We start from the raw sequence: 15269 nt of genomic DNA on the forward strand, positions 1-15269 counted from the left end.
ATAGAATTCATGCAAAAGGGTCAAAGACTGCAGCTGAAACCTCCACTCTGTGCAAAGGCAGTCTTTGGCCTTGTGACTTCCCACTGTCTTTTGGCATTTCAGTAGTTTCATCACTGGAATATGTTTTGTAAGAAAATACTCTTTTGAAATTTTACAAAGTTTGTTTTGTTTGTTTGGTAATTTGTTAAAATGTTGAATGTTCTCTATATAAAAATGTTACTTTAATCAATTCAGATGTACTTTATTTAGCATTTTATTAGTATTTGTTTAATTTTTTTAAATAAATCTTCATTTTAGTTGTGTAGGTTTAAGACTTGTTTATTTCAATTAGTTGCCAAGATAACATTTAAATTTAATTTTCATTGTTATATTTAACTTTTTGTATGTTTTAATTTGGCTTCTGGAAATATATTTTTAAATAATTTTAACTGTGGTTAGCACTGTCGCATCACAGCAAGAAGGTCGCTGGTTTGAGTCCCAGCTGGGCCAATTGGTGTTTCTGAAAAGAACTTGCACGTTCTACCTGTGTTTACATGGGTTTCCTCCGGTTGCTCCAGTGTCCCCCACAAAAGACATGCGCTATAGGTGAATTAGATGAACTAAAAAATGGCCCTATAGTCTATGAGTGCGTGTGTGAATGTGAGAGTGTATGGGTATTTCCCAGTACTGGGTTGCAGCTGGAAGGGCATCTGCTGTAAAACGTGCTGGAATAGTTGGCACTTTATTCCATTGTAGCAACCCCTGATAAAAAAATGGACTAAGCTGAAGAAAAATTAATGAATGAATTTTTATTGTGCAGTTTAACAGTATAATATCATTACCAGTGTTATTTTAATTTTTTGTAGCGTATTTTTATAGTTCCTGGCCATTAATAGGGAATTTTAAACAGTTAATCCTACTGAAATAATAAATACATCAAATGACAGAAACACAGACGTAAAATGCCACAGGTGTTTGTTTATAAAATAATTCACAACGTCTTCAAACACTGCTCAAATAATCAGAATCAAGGACCCGAAATCAGTTTTGTTAAAAATATATGGAGATGTCAATTACCAAGTAGAAAAACAGAAAGCAATTCTGAGTCACAGTGTGATAAAACCAATACAATAATAGCAGCAAACAAACTCTGGATGAAAAAAGCATCTAATCCTGTGGTGTCTCCACGCTCTCTTTCACTCCACTGAACACTCTGAATGAGCTGTTGGCTGGCAAAGCTACAGCTGACTGAAATTTTCTGTCGTAAAATCTTGTGGTTTGGTTGAGAGCCTGAAACCTGCCAGTTGAGTCATCTTCAAACCTTTATAGTGCTCAATTAACTGCATGTCATAATTCAAGAAGCTGATTTCCATTTTACTTGATCATTAAAAGGTAAAATACTTGCAATTAACAGCCACCAACAACTATACTTAGCAATGCGCTACCAACCAATTAGCAAAAATGCAAGCAATAACTAGAATCCTGTACATTCATTCATTTTTCTTCAGTTTAGTCCCTTTATTCCCCAGGGGTCGCCACAGCGGAATGAACAACCCATCCCTGGGAAATGCAACCCATCCCTGGGAAACACCCATACACTCTAATTCACAAACATACACTATGTACAATTTTAGCCTATAAATTCACTTGTACCGCTTGTTTTGGACTTGTGGGGGAAACGGGAGCACCTAGAGGAAACCCATATGAACACAGGGAGAACATGCAAACTCCACACAGAAATGCCAACTGACTCAGCCGAGGCTCAAACCAGCGACAATCTTGCTGTGAGGCGACAGCATAACGCCACCATGTCGCCCCCCAAACATACACTTCGGCCAATTTAGTTTATTTAATTCACCTATACTGTATTCCTGCATGTCTATAGACTGTGGGGGAAACCAGACCATCCAAAGGAAACCCAGGCGAACACTGGGAGGAGAACATGCAAACTCCACACAGAAATGCCGACCAAAGCAACCAGGGCTCGAACCAGAGACCTTTTTGCTGTGATGTGATTGTGCTATCCACTGCACCACCGGGACACCCTTATTGTCTGACTATAAAATAAAGCATACAAACATACACTACTTGACAAAAGTGTTGTAGTCGATCCCAGTTGCAAGAGCAACAAATAATAACTTGACTTTTAGTTGATCATTTGGAAAAGTGGCAGAAGGTAGATTTTCAGATGAATCATCTGTTGAACTGCATCCCAATCATCACAAATACTGCAGAACACCTATTGGAACCCGCATGGACCCTCACAGAAATCAGTCAAGTTTGTTGAAGGAAAAAGCATGGTTTTGGGGTTACATTCGGTATGTGGGTATGCGAGAGATCTGCAGAGTGGATGGCAACATTAACAGCCTGAGGTATTAAGACATTTGTGCAGCCCATAACATTAAAGACCACAGGGGAGGGCAAATTCTTCAGCAAGACAGTGCTCCTTTGCATACTTCAGTCTCCACATCAAAGTTCCTGAAAGCAAAGAAGGTCAAGGTGAATTGGTGAATTATGATAATATTCATTTAAGGATGAACTAATTCCATTAAATGCAGAATTTTGAAACAGTGAACATAACATTTTTACATTCAGGGTCACTGTACACATTTTTTTGACATCAAACAAGTGATGCACATTGTTTTGTGTAAAATTAGTCAGCACGTTTTTTTACTTTTACAACAGGTGCAAACATTCACCGCGTGAACACTCACAAAACATTTTCATCAGTTAATAGCCTTGATTCTCAACTTGCAAAGTTTAATCACGCTTGAAATTATAAATCCACGTGACAGCTAATATTTGAATTCGCAGTTTCACTTTAAGAAGCATGTAAACAAAGGCTCTTTTCGGCGTTATTTCGGCGGTGGACGTCCATCGTAACGGTATTCACGAAGCCTCGAGCGAACATCTGGCTTGATCAGTGCGTACGTCAATTGCGTAAATGTTCCAGTGATTGTGTGCAGATGCGCGCATGCTCATTGTCAGGGGGAGTGAGAGGAGCATGAATGGAGCAAAATGGCGGATCATGTGCAGGTAAGTAAATTATTTTGTTTTGCTATTATGAAATTAATGAATTTTGATTCACTGCAGTCTAATGGTAAATGTCGAGACTTATTTCGGCGATGCGTGCGTGTTTGTTTTAAATGCATGCTTCGCCAAACGAGAGAGCTTGACTAGCATGCTTTATTGGATGCGATTATCAAGTGTTGACTTGTGGCCTGTCATCATGTTGATTTTAACTCTGTGGTCCAAGCTAACACACAACTCTGTCGCATAAGTGAAAGTTGTTTTGAAGCAAGATGCGAAGACTATCGGTTTAAGCAGCAGGAATTGGCAGATACAGAGAGATTGTTTATTTCCCCCCCTGCACGTAACTCTATAGCGACAGTCATGTTTTACATTGTAAACAAGGCATCATCTTCATCCAAACCCTTGCTGTGCAATAACTACACACTGGCCTTATATCCACAATGCGATAGTGACTCGAAATAAGCGAGTCTTTTTTCCGAGTGAAAAGACTGCTGTTAAGCCTAAAAGCGCATTGTACTGTGGTTATCTGTCATTCTGTTATTGCTGAGCGCAAATGTGTCCGGTTTGCTGAGCTCTCGCGCTGTTAGCCTGTAGCTCTCATGCTAACTCATGAGATTCTCCCGCGCGCCGTCTCGTCAAACCAAAAGCCCGAGCAGAAATGAGTTTCTATTGAAAATTATAAGAACGAAATATTTGTTACTATTCCCCGCTAGATGTATGTCGGTAATTCTTATGAAAATCATTAAAATAGATGTATTATTTGTAACACATTTATTAATTTGTAGAGGTTGAGGGTAGTTGAATTGACTCCGCTGAATAACTGACATAACGTTAACTGGATGCACTTTAGTTAGCGAACCTGAAATAAACTTTTTGAGAGCTTTTCCACTAAATTATCCATATTGTTTTGCTTGTTAATCAAAATTCATTTGCAATGAAACAATATTCATCATAGTTTTAAATTTAATTTACTTTTCTGATAATGAAAATGTTTAAGGGATACAGTTTTAAATTTAATTTACTTTTCTGATAATGAAAATGTTTAAGGGAAAGTGTACTCTGAAAAAAAAGAATATTTAAGGGACAGGATACTCGAAAATAGCAGTTTTCTAATGAGAAACAGTGACCTTTTGTGAGTTGTTAATGGTTAACACTGAGAGCCAAAAACTAAAACATACAGGCCCAATAAAATAAATACCGGTGACTCCAATACCTGTGCTAGAAACTGAACATTATTTACGTTATTTTAAATCCACAGCTTCAGCAAATAAGTCTAAGCATGTACAGTCTTCCCAATAAATATTGTACATCTAAACTTAATCATACAAACATGTTTTTTTTCTCCCTCAATTATAGTTGTCAGTGTAAAGGATAGGATTTAAGTATCATTTTGATGAGCAATGTAACAGGCGTCCATTAAGGTAAAATTGGTTTTACATTCAGACAGTAAGACTTTCTCTATAATGATCATTTAAGAAAGGTATTCTTTGCAAGTTCTAAATAGTGATATAAGCAATCAATGACCATCGAAGTACAACATATGTCACAGTCAAATAAATAGTTGTAATGTTGTTTTGAAGTCATGCTTGCATGCGATTTCTGACCAAATATTCATGGTAAACAATATAGGGAGCATGTCACAAGTTGTCACTGAGCTAATGTGTGAATATAAAATCAATTTTACCTCGATGGACTCTTCACAAGCCTGTTATGTCGTGTTTAACGGTCATCAGCATCTAAAATCCTTGAAACTTTTTAATATTTAGATTTAAAAACAACAACAAAAAAACGCATGAACATTTATGTGTGTTTACGTATGCGTTATATCATCTTTGCATTAAATTCATTCATTTATTTTCTTGTCGTCTTAGTCCCTTTATTAATCTTGGGTCGCCACAGCGGAATGAACCGCCAACTTATCCAGCACGTTTTTTACGCAGTGGATGCCCTTCCAGCCGCAACCCATCTCTGGGAAACATCCACACACTTATTCATACACACACTCATATACTACAGACAATTTAGCCTACCCAATTCACCTGTACCGCATGTCTTTGGACTGTGGGGGACACCGGAGCACCCGGAGGAAACCCATGCGAACGCAGGGAGAACATGCAAACTCCACACAGAAACGCTAACTGAGCCGAGCCGAGGTTCGAACCAGCGACCTTCTTGCTGTGAAGTGACAGCACTACCTACTGCGTCACCTGCTTTAAATTACAAAAAGCAAATTACAGCTTGTGCGAGGTGTTCGTATGCAGAGTCTATGGGGCTGTGAGTAATTTGACATTATTCACATTATTGACATTACTCTGGCTGCCTTCATCAGTCTTGCACTATTTTTTCCTTTTTTCTGAAAGTTTTTATAACATCATCGCGGAGTTTTCTTATATTATTTAAGCAAATAAGATTGTAAAAAAAAAAAAATTGTTGTCCTCTTCCATTAACTTTGCTCCCAAGTTTTCCCAACCATGACGACTTCCGCTACTGAGAAACCCAGAAATGTATAAAGGGTCTATCATGCGTCCTCACACTCTGATGTAAACAAACAGCATCTCTGCTCTTGTGTGAATATGCACACATACATCATTGTGAGAGGAAGCTCACACTCCACTCCAGACTGTAGATTAAATGTTAATAATGTAGTAAATGATGTTCAGTTTCACTCGCAAAACCTCAGTATATCACCAGGAGACCACCGTTTCAGCTAAAGATCTTAATGTACGCAAGTCACTTTTAATTTGAAAAAGGTCATATATGTTTTGAGTAGACTTGGGGTAGTTCTATGTATCTTTTTTTTATTCGGTTGGTGAGAAATATTCCTTTAGTGATTCTCAAAATGAGTCTTAAGTGTAAATGACTTGTGTGTAAAAGTCTGCTAATAATTAAAATCATTATTTTTTCTTCTACTATTTAATTGTCACTGTCATAAAAAGTGGTTTCTAGACATCGTTTTAATGTGTCACTGGTACATTAAACGCTCTAGCTTTCTAGTGTTCAAACACAGACGCTGCTTGTCATCCGTTATCTCGTGACCAACCAGTTCATGACAAACGACAAGATGGGCCATATTTGAGGTCAAAAGTTAAAGAGGTCTTGAGGTTAAACACAGTGTTGCTTATTCCCATGAAATTTAATGAAGTCGTGGATGAAGCTGTTGATAACCTGACTCTCATTTGCACAGGCACCAGTAAACATGAGCTTTCCAGTGTTGTCACGCGTCCTGTTACTCTGTAGGTGGTAAAGGAGCCATTCCATTTGCAGCAATAGATTATTAATTACCATCGGAGCAGCAGTGCATCTTAAAGGGTCCTTGAGTGTTGCTGATCACATCCTGGCATCCCAACATACTTGTGTATATATGTTATGATTATCAACTAATGTTTCAAAATATGTGTTTATGTAATTATCTAATATGTTGTGAGGCCAATGAGGTGACTCAGCAATATTTCTTGGTTTTATCATTCAGTTCCCGTCTTGTTTAGTAGTTCCAAAAGATTGCAAAGTTTAATTGTAAATTGTGAAATAACTTTATTTATGTATGTTCTTATCATTAAGCAAAGCATGCTATTTTTAATTAATGTGTTATAGGTTAATTGTAGGTGGTTATCAACTTTTTATTTAGGATAACCCATTAATGATGTTTTCATTTGGGTTTCAGGGTTGTCTTATCTGTTCTGTGCAGTTTTCTGCAAATACAGCTTACATGTTATCTATTGGGATCCAAATGCATTTTTTCTGTTCTTTTAGGGGTCCTCCCTGTTCTTTTAGGGTCTCTTGATTCGTTTATCAGATCAAAATGTACAAATTTTTTATTACGTTCAAGTATTAAACTTTTCTTTAACAGGGTGTAACTCTCGGGCACCATTTCCAGATAACACTAGTATAGGCAACTGAGTTCATAAGTTCAGAATTTGTTTTGCATAATAAACGTGGAGTTTTTCATTGAGGCTGTGCATTTGTTGCGGCTGCTGTTTTTCTGCTGAGGCTGATTTTGTATAGTTATGCTCCACAAGGGAACAAAGAACTGTTTAGAGGCTTGTTGCTGCATAACACGAGTGAGCTCTTTCATTGCGCCTCTATGTATTAGTGTATCACTGACTTTTTTGCCAATCACCATATAGTCTTTCATGCATGCATGAACCAGATACTCCCTCAGTGACCTAGTACAATAAATTGTGGATGTGAGCGCTGCACATTAATTTGCCTAATGGAACATAAGTGTCTGGTTTGTCATAAACGTGATGTTTAATGTTGTGATTGTACAAGAAGATACAGAAGCTTTGCTGAAGTAATATTATTTGGCTTAGGGTACAACCTTAGCTTTGACGTAGCTGTTATGTCCAGGTTTGTTGAGGTAGTGTACTGTTACAGTTTCATAAGTGTTCTCAAATTTCAACTTAATCACAAGTTGTAAATGCAGTACTAACATGGTAAGTTTTTTTTTTTTTTGACCCATTCCCTCATTTATGAGAAGTGCATATGGTTTTAAAAAATAAAAATATATCAATCATATTTATATGAATAATGATAATTTTGGGTCAAAAGTAAACCAAAATGTGAAATTTGATTACAGATGGTTAAGAAATTATCTACCAAAATACATCTTTTGAATGTTGTTTTAATGAAGTCAAAACATATTTGTATTTCTAATATAAAAAATAATGTGATGGCAACAAAGACATTTAAATAGCAATGACTTTTTATTGTTTTTGTTCTTTCAGAGCCTAGCCCAGCTAGAGATCCTGTGCAAGCAGCTGTATGAGACCACAGACACCACCACACGTCTTCAGGCCGAGAAAGCACTGGTGGAGTTCACCAACAGTCCTGACTGCCTGAGTAAATGCCAGTTGTTGCTGGAAAGAGGAAGTGTAAGACTTTAACTTTCTGAAAACTGTAGAACACAATCTCTCAAATGATCTAACCTCAACTATTTTTTCAAAAACTCCATTCTTCCCTCATTATTTTGAGTTGAGTAAGTCTTTTCTGAATTGCGAACTGTGTTTTTGTTTGTTTGTTTGTTTTTCCAGTCCTCGTACTCACAGTTGTTGGCTGCGACGTGTCTCTCCAAGTTGGTGTCACGAACAAGTAACCCCCTTCCTCTGGAGCAGCGCATTGACATTCGTAAGTTTATAGAATCTGCCACAAATTCAACTTTAGAATTAAAACCCAATTTTTAAAATTGTTGAATTGATTCCTCAGGAAATTATGTTCTCAATTATCTGGCAACCCGGCCAAAGCTTGCTGCCTTCGTGACACAAGCCCTGATCCAGCTCTATGCCAGAATCACCAAACTCGGCTGGTTCGACTGCCAAAAGGAAGATTACGTCTTCAGGAATGTCATAGTTGATGTGACAAGATTTCTGCAGGTATGATTGATTATGAAAGTCTTTTGGTGAAGATAATATTCTTCATTTCAGAATTATACAATGGATGACAATTCAAATGCAATTTGGTTTCTTTTCGAGTGTTCATTCTTGTTAGATGTGAAGTGTTTGTCATCCAGACTAAAACAATTTGTCATGTTTTATTTGTCACTTAAATGAATTGCAGTTGAATCACAATTAATCACATGCACTCACACTAATTTAACTGATTTGGGTAAGCATTATCCAAATAAACTACATGGATATAAAAAATGAACATTAAAGTAAACTACATATAGCATATTTTATAATATGCTGTAACAAATTTAAATGTGCATTTTTTTTTACTTACAATGCAATCGTAGAAATTACATGAAACATTAGGTCATGAATATTTACCTTAAATCTTAGTGTATTTACCAGTAAGTTTAGTGGAAAAATGTGTATGAATATGAACCCTGTTTATAGTACTGTATGCAATTAAAATTGTTAAAACTGGTATCGGCCATAATATCTTATCAGTGCATCCCTAGTAAACTTTTGTAAATGTTTATTGAAATCATCTTGTTTGCATAATAAAATTGAACTACTTTTGTTGTGAATATAAGCATTGTTGCTTATGGTGTATTAAAGGTATAGTGCACCCAAAAATGACAATTCTGTCACCATTTACTCACACTTCATTGCCCAGTTTGATTTTCTTTTTTTCTGTTGAACTCTAAAGAACATATTGTGAAGAACATTGAAAACTTTTAGCCATTGACCTCCATAGTATTTGTTGTTTCTACTATGGAATTCAATGGCTATAGGTTTTCAGTCTTCTTCAGAATATCTTTAGCAGAATGAAGAAACTCATAAAGGTTTAAAACCGCTTGAGTGTGAGTAAATGGTGAGTAATTTTTCATTTGCTTTGTTAAACTATCTCTTTAAATCATAAAATTAAGTTTGTATTTTTAACATGGTGTTTTGTTTTAGGATAGTGTTGAACACTGCATCATAGGAGTCACAATTCTGTCCCAGTTAACCAATGAGATTAACCAAGTAAGTTTCTCCACTCGCAGCATTATATCTGTACTTAGTCTTTATGCAATTCTTGATATTTATTAATAATAATTATTTATAAATTATTATTTTCCTGGATGTTCAGTATCAATATCTGAAAGTTACTTTAAAAGTTAATGACTGGTTTCTTCAACATTTTGGTCCTTCAGGCAGACTCGACACATCCGCTTACAAAACACAGGAAGATTGCGTCATCATTTCGAGATTCCTCTTTGTTTGACATCTTCACCCTGTCCTGCAACCTCCTCAAACAGGTGAGGCTAATGTTAAACAATTCATATATATCAACTGTATATTATCATTCGCAACCGCTGAACAGTATGTTAAATATTTAATGGATTGTTCACTCTGCTTGCAGGCGTCTGGGAAGAACTTGAACCTGAACGATGAGAGCCAGCATGGGCTGCTCATGCAGTTACTCAAATTGGCCCACAATTGCCTCAACTTTGATTTCATCGGAACATCCACCGATGAGTCCTCAGATGATCTGTGCACCGTCCAGATCCCCACCAGCTGGAGATCAGGTACGCTGATGTTCTTTGGTGAACAATTAATGAATGTATGAATGGCGCAGCTGTGTTCCAGTACATTTTAACAGGCTGTATTCAAGAGATGTTTAAATTAAACATTTAGGTTAGTGTTTTAGAAATGTTTTATACATATATATATGCTGTTAATCAATTAATCACATTTTTTTTTGTAATTAATCATGATTAATCACAAAATGCTGTATTTATTACAGAAATAAAAACACAGGCATTTAAGTGCCATTTGAATTTCAAAACAATCGATGCCAATAACAAACAAAAATTATTTTCATGTTGGATTCTAAGTGGACTTTACACACACACAAACACAGACAGACAAACAGACAGACAGACAACGCGCGCAGTGGACCCGGTGAGCGAGGGAGGGATCCCTTCAGATTCATCAACACGCATGATCGCGTTTATCAAATTTGCTTAAAACTAAGCGTTTTAAAGTATGGCTGTATTTTACAAGCAAGGATTCTGACACAGTACATTTACATGGACACCAATACTCTGCTTTTATGATTAAGATAATATTGATTAAGAGTCTACCATGTAAGCAGTAATTTTTGATTATCTTAAAGGATCACATGAGTCCCGCAATGCGGAGGTTTTTCTTTCCGTTCGCCATGTGGGCTCAAATTTCATTAAAACATCCTGAAAGAAAATATGCTGAAAGTGAACTGCTGAACTGCAGATAAAGTCTCAAGATTAAAAGAGAAACATCCGAAATGGCATGAAATTCTGGAGGAAACACAAAATAGTCTGGTGATGCGACATTAATTGTTTTATACTAAAACTTTCCTTTTAAAAGCACGTCCTTGGTCTTATCCAAATTTCTTTGCACGTTAAAAACACGCAAGGCCGGAGCAAGCTGAACTGGCGCTCTAGGCAAATGGCAATCACGCCGCACTCAACCCGAAAGTGAAAAAGAAAGTGATCGGTTTGCTGATGAAAGAGAGGACCATGATGCTGCGTTCACTATTCGCGCGTAAATAGCCGCGTGAACATTTGAGTTTACTCGCTTCATTCGTGCGTCAAATCCGCTTCATTCGCGCATCAAATTCACTTCAGAACAGATGCGGATTCGCTTGATGGGCAGGGCTTCTGTCTGCCCGGTGACTCTAGCATCATAGCTAAATGGGTAACATGGATTTTGTTGTGAAAATTACTGTTTATGTGCTTTATGAAGGCTGAAAAACAGCGTCGATAGGTTTCGGGTCGTGTATGAGTCCACTAGATCCTAGGTGCATCCAGCTCTGAGCTCATAAACTCCTCCAGAAATTTAACCTGGATGATGGAGGCTTTCAGCTGTGCTTCTGACTGAGCCCAGCCCAGTTTGATGAACTTTTTGTCTGTGTCGGCTGGAGGATTTCCCCCGGGACACCTACAACAGGTGTACATCACAATCACGCCCCCACAAGAGTAAGCTTCTGATTGGTTAACACGGTGCGAATATCCGCTGAAGTTCAGACTTTCAAACGCAAGCAATTCGTGCGAAATGTGCATCAAACGCTTAATTCGCGCATATCGCGCCGCAGGAATGTCTATTCGCGCGTTTGTATTGACTTAACATGTAAATCACTTACGCTTGACGGGCGTTCCTGCGCAACTGCGTTATTAGCCCCCGTTTAATTTTTTTTTTCAATTTCTGTTTAACGGAGAGAAGATTTTTTTCAACACATTTGTAAACATAATAGTGTTTATAACAAATTTCTATTAACTGATTTATTTTATCTTTGCCATGATGAAAGTAAAAAAAATTGACTAGATATTTTTCAAGACACTTCTATACAGCTTAAAGTGACATTTAAAGGCTTAACTAGGTTAATTAGGTAGGATAGGGTAATTAGGCTAGTTATTGTTTAGCGATGACTTGTTCTGTAGACTATTGGAAAAATATATAGCTTAAAAGGGCTAATAATTTTGACCTTTAAATAGTTTTTTAAAAATTAAAAACTGCTTTTATTCTAGGCAAAATAAAACAAATAAGACTTATCAGAAATAATATTAGACATACTGTGAAAAATTTCTTGCTCTTAAACATCTTTTGGGAAATATTTCAAATAAATCAAAGAGGGGTTAATAATTCTGTTTGCTTGCGTGCGTGTGTATGTGTGTATATACATGTATGCGTATATGTATGTGATGGCTTCATTGTGAGGTTTTGTTAACTTTTTAGTTTTGATAGTTTTATTAAATTTATTTATTTTAAATAGATTTTTAAATATTTAAATAATCACGTTCCAATGCTGTTTTCTGATTTAATCAGTAGGCATCAAGCCTCTTACAGAGTCACACGAGCAACTGCTAATGGTGACTGTCTTGTACTAAAGTGTAAGACCTTTTTTGGTCAATCTTTTTTTTCTCTGTTTAGGGAACCAAATTTTAGAATGCTTTACCTGTTAGCATAAAATTAGAACGCACTATAAATGTTTTTTGTAGTGTTCTTTAAAAAGTGGTTAAAAACAAAATGGCAGTGTTTGCACAATTAGTCTGCTATTAGTTTATTCAATCATGCCACCTTTGCCTTAAAGCATTTTTATGTAAAGAGTTATGATGTTGTGTATATGTGTTTATTTGATTTTTATTTAATGTCAAGTGTTCTATTTAGTGACAGGTGTTGAGAATTAGCAAGTCTGCTAAAACATTTAAACATGCATTTGGTTGTCCAGTGTAATCGTGATGTCCATGTCAAATAAATAAATAACAACTTCCAGGAATCATTAAAATGTATTTAATTAGTTTTATCAAAAATAATCAGCTGTTTTTTTATAAATAAGAAATGTGTTTTGTGCAACAGGTCAGCATATTAGAGGGATTTCAGAAGGGTCGTTTTTTTTTTAAAGAGGAAAAATAAATTTAAGTGGTGTCAAATGTGATAATTAATCAAATCTTCATGAACATTTGCTTGCTTATTACATCTTTTTTTACTATTTAAAAATACAACAGTTTGTTGGCTCCTTTTTTTACTGACAGTGTTTAATATAGAATTAGGCATTTACGCTGAATTCATGTCTAATTTTGGATTTTTTTCTCTCATCTGCAGCCTTTTTGGATTCCTCAACCTTGCAGCTGTTTTTTGATTTGTATCATTCCATCCCTCCCTCACTGTCTCCCTTGGTGAGTGTCAGATAAACAGCATGACATGCGTGTGAAGATAAACAAGCCTTCGCCTTATAGATACTGTTGGACTCTTCCCAGTAGTGTTGGCTGTTAATAACTGTCTGTCTGGTTCACCTTTCAGGTTTTGTCATGTCTAGTCCAAATAGCATCTGTCCGGAGGTCTCTCTTCAACAACGCAGAGAGAGCAAAATTCCTCTCACATTTAGTAGATGGTGTGAAAAGGATATTGGAAAACCCTCAAGTACGCCATTCATCTTTATATTTGCATGAAATGCTAGTTGTTATTATTATTATGTAGTTGTCAATATAGTGTTTATTTAAAAAAAATGCTTTTTATAGCATGATCTCTCTAAAACCTATATTGTGATTGGCTGGTAGGTCTGCATTTAAAACTATTAATATTATGTATTAATGCAATTCTTCCATTGAAGCACAGACATGTAGAGTAGGGCTGTGCAAAATGTATCGTCTATGATATTATCATAACTGTTGCTTTGATGTACAAGCTACAATACAATACGATGTACAATAGCTAATGCATTTTATATCTAGGAGATTTATGTCTCATATGTAGAAGCAAATTTCAGAGATAAGGCATTAATGCAGCATTAAATGCCATGAAAGTTTTACTTTCACTTTCTTAAAGAATTGACCGTTTTGAGACTGATTTGCATTGTCACAATTAGGACTGTCTTTCTGTACCAGTTTAACAAACTTGAAGTTTTTACTGAGTAAGTTTTATTTTAAATACCTCATTGTCTGTTGTTGTTTTTCGGCAATGAAACTTGCTGCAATCCACTAACAGTTTTAGTTTCGACTTATTTCTCAGCATCTTGGGTGTAACGTTGCTATTTTTGAAGTAATTAAGCTCACTGCTTTACTTTTAGCAGAGAGACGCCACACAGATGCAGGTATTTCACATACGCTTCTCTCTTGGACCTGCTAATGAATACAGATGACTACTTTGTATTACTTTTATAACTTTGTCTGTTCTAAAGTGGACAGAATACTAGATCTAATGAGTCAAAACAGACACAATTATCATTCAGGTCAAATCTTGTGGTGCAGCTTATAATAATAGCTATACGTTAACATTCCTGGCAAGTGATCTTGGTATAAGCAGAATTATCTACAGGGAGGTGCGATTACATTATTTTAATGCACTTTGTGAATGCAACCTCCCTCAGGCCAACATTGGCTTTTTCTCTTTTCATTATATTATGAATGGGATAAATGGTGTAATGCACTTTTATTCATAGGTTATTTCTTATTTATCAGTATTTTGTTAATTTGCCAAAATGGCAATATTCATGATTGTTTTTTTTTTTTCACATTTGACTGCAGAGTTTGTCAGACCCGAACAACTACCATGAGTTCTGTCGACTGCTGGCTCGTCTTAAGAGTAACTATCAGCTGGGAGAACTAGTTAAAGTAGAGAACTACCCTGAGGTCATAAGACTGATCGCTAACTTCACCGTAACTAGTCTTCAGGTAAGCAAAACACTTGGGCGCAGTCCCAATTCTACCACTTAGCCCTTTTCCTTTCCCCTTACGTGAAGGGATAGGGGTGTCCCAATTCTCTTTAGCTTGATGGCGTAGGGCTAAGGGGAAGGGGTATATACCTCTTCAAATGGAGATTTTTGAGGACCACACTCAAACCCAAGGCTTAAGAAAATTTCCCAGTGTACACCAGCCATAACGGCAGCATAGCTGCACCCAGAAGTAAGGAGATCCAGAAATTAGTATTTTTTTGTTATAATTATGAATTTTTACAACATACGAACGTATGTTTTAATACATTCACAACCATGTTTGTGTTTTCTCTTCATGATTTTTTTTTTTTAAATGTAAAATAAAAATTGCTAAATTTCGCCATCTATAATCCATAATTATAACTCTTGTATAGCAGTCCCACAACATTCTGACACTCAATGACACTCAAATACCCTGTCAGAAAAGACTAGTGGCTGGGAATGACCTTTTTACAGTGTCTGCTATAATGTTAATGTTGGTTTTTATGTATTACACGATGAGTATGGCCACTGTGTAAATGCACAGTACAGTTACGATCTTATTGCCACATTAGATCATTATGATGACATAATATACGCCTTCAGGGATTTCCTGAAGATAAATACCAAAAAATATCACAACTGGAATAACTACAGCAGTC

General features: G+C 36.2%; 1 protein-coding gene across 3 annotated transcripts in view; it reads left to right on the forward strand.

Annotated features, from left to right (window-relative positions):
* Positions 1-2962: 2962 nt before the first annotated feature.
* xpo7 (exportin 7) overlaps positions 2963-15269 on the forward strand; it is a 49226-nt gene continuing 36919 nt past the window's right edge. The window contains exons 1-10 of one of the 3 annotated variants that reach the window (XM_073913741.1): positions 2963-3015; positions 7737-7883; positions 8043-8136; positions 8215-8381; positions 9354-9419; positions 9590-9694; positions 9799-9964; positions 13020-13093; positions 13218-13337; positions 14441-14587. In XM_073913741.1, the coding sequence (XP_073769842.1) occupies positions 2998-3015; positions 7737-7883; positions 8043-8136; positions 8215-8381; positions 9354-9419; positions 9590-9694; positions 9799-9964; positions 13020-13093; positions 13218-13337; positions 14441-14587 (1104 nt within the window). In that variant the 5' untranslated portion in view covers positions 2963-2997. 3 annotated transcript variants of the gene reach the window in all.

The sequence above is a fragment of the Danio rerio genome, chromosome 10 (assembly GCF_049306965.1).
Source record: "Danio rerio strain Tuebingen ecotype United States chromosome 10, GRCz12tu, whole genome shotgun sequence".
NCBI classification, from domain to species: domain Eukaryota; kingdom Metazoa; phylum Chordata; class Actinopteri; order Cypriniformes; family Danionidae; genus Danio; species Danio rerio.